Source organism: Eptesicus fuscus, chromosome 11, assembly GCF_027574615.1.
Source record: "Eptesicus fuscus isolate TK198812 chromosome 11, DD_ASM_mEF_20220401, whole genome shotgun sequence".
NCBI lineage: Eukaryota > Metazoa > Chordata > Mammalia > Chiroptera > Vespertilionidae > Eptesicus > Eptesicus fuscus.
Window position 1 is genome coordinate 9,705,050 of NC_072483.1, and position 1,939 is coordinate 9,706,988.

Below are 1,939 nucleotides of genomic sequence, written 5' to 3' on the forward strand. Positions count from 1 at the left end.
CCCTGAAGTAGTTGGGCGCCCGGAGCGAGGGTCGCCACGTCGGGGGTGCGGCCAGGACCCGTGGAGTCGGCCCCCGAGTTCGGGGAGCGGGGCCGCCCGCGCCGCCCCACCATTACCTCCTCGGGAGGCAAGGAGGAGCTGGTGGCGGCCGCTTCCCAGCAGTGGCAGCGGCGGCGGCGCGCCTGCCTGGCGGCCGTCGGCGTGCTCCTGGCCATGGCCCTGGGGCTGCTCATCGCGGTGCCGCTGCTGCTGCAGGCGGCCACCCCCGGCGCCGCGCACTACGAGATGATGGGCACCTGCCGCATGATCTGCGACCCGTACAGCGCTGCTCCCGGTGGAGGCCCCGCGGGCGCCAAGGCGCCGCCGCCTGGACCCAGCACCGCCGCCCTGGAAGTCATGCAAGACCTGAGCGCCAACCCTCCGCCCCCTTTCATCCAGGGACCCAAGGGCGACCCGGGGCGACCGGGCAAGCCAGGGCCGCGGGGGCCCCCTGGAGAGCCGGGCCCGCCTGGACCCAGGGGTCCCCCGGGGGAGAAGGGCGACTCCGGGCGGCCCGGGCTTCCAGGGCTGCAGCTGACGGCGGGAGCGGCCGGAGGGGAAGGAGTAGTGGGTGGCGGGACCCGGGGCGGCGGCGACTCTGAGGGCGAAGTGACCGGCGCGCTCAGCGCCGCCTTCAGTGGCCCCAAGATCGCCTTCTACGTGGGTCTCAAGAGCCCCCACGAAGGCTACGAGGTGCTCAAGTTCGACGACGTGGTCACCAACCTCGGCAATCACTACGACCCCACCACCGGCAAGTTCAGCTGCCAGGTGCGCGGCATCTACTTCTTCACCTACCACATCCTGATGCGCGGCGGCGACGGCACCAGCATGTGGGCGGACCTCTGCAAGAACGGGCAGGTCAGTGACCCTCCCCCGCCGCTCCCGCAGGTCCCGCAGACCCCGTGCCCTAACTGCTCGGGAGCCAACCTCCTTCTCCCCGCTGGCGAGCGCGCGCGCGAGCGCACCCGGGATCCCGCTCCCCAAAGCTCCCTGGTCGCGTTTATCCCCGTGTAACAGGGCGGTTGTGCCGGGAGACCCCAGACCCCGCCACCCGAACCGCTCTCCCTGGCTAGGTGCTCGCCTCGCCTGCAGCCCCCCGGGCTCCGCGGAAGCCCCTTCCTTCTTTAGCTGCCCCTGTGCAGGCGCTCGCCCCTTACTCTCCTTTCCTCTGGTGCTGGCCCTGGTTCCCACCCTTCCTCGCGGGGCCGGTGATCAGAAAGTCCCATCTTTCCTCCTTCCGGACTTGCGGGCCGCGGAGAGGGGGCCGAGAAGGAATTGGCTAAGTTGCAGAGAGAAGGTGGAGCCTGGGTGGGAGCGTGGACCCCGGAGCCGGAGCCTCGGGCAGAAGGCCGACCGGGGGGCGCGGGGTGGGGGCCGGGAGGGACCTGGGCAGACTGCCCCGACCCGACCCACAGCTCCGCGGCTCGCCCCCAGGTCCGGGCCAGCGCCATCGCTCAGGACGCAGACCAGAACTACGACTACGCCAGCAACAGCGTGGTGCTGCACCTGGAGGCGGGGGACGAGGTGTACGTGAAGCTGGACGGCGGGAAGGCGCACGGAGGCAACAACAACAAGTACAGCACGTTCTCCGGCTTCCTTCTCTACCCGGACTAGGGCGCAGGGAGCTGGGCGAGGGGGCTTCCCGCCGCCCTGGGCCCAACGGGGGCGCGCTGTTCCCTGGCAAGGACCCCTCGCGTTTCATGACGCTTCTTGACATGTTGGAAAAGACACATTCCCGCTGTCCTCCCTGCCCCGCTCCCATCCCCAGTGTGTCTGCAACTCACTATGCTCTGGGCAGTGCTCCTGGCCCTTGGCCCCGTCTGGGGAGGGAGAGGGCGACGCCAATGTGGTGGGATGAGCCTGAACCTGAACCCCAAAGGCGTGGACAGCAGCGGTGGCG

The 1,939-nt window shown here is 70.5% G+C and overlaps 1 protein-coding gene across 2 annotated transcripts; it reads left to right on the forward strand.

Annotated features, from left to right (window-relative positions):
* The first annotated feature begins 213 nt into the window (after positions 1–213).
* On the forward strand, positions 214–1,653 carry C1QL2 (complement C1q like 2). 2 transcript variants are annotated; one of them, XM_054723397.1, is made up of 3 exons: positions 214–610; positions 650–897; positions 1,474–1,653. In XM_054723397.1, the coding sequence occupies exons 1-3, from the start codon at positions 214–216 to the stop codon at positions 1,651–1,653; spliced, it is 825 nt and encodes a 274-aa protein (XP_054579372.1). The 2 variants fall into 2 exon arrangements, with proteins under 2 accessions (XP_054579372.1, XP_008141673.1); XM_008143451.3 differs by having other exon boundaries at positions 214–897.
* The last annotated feature ends 286 nt before the right edge of the window (positions 1,654–1,939 follow it).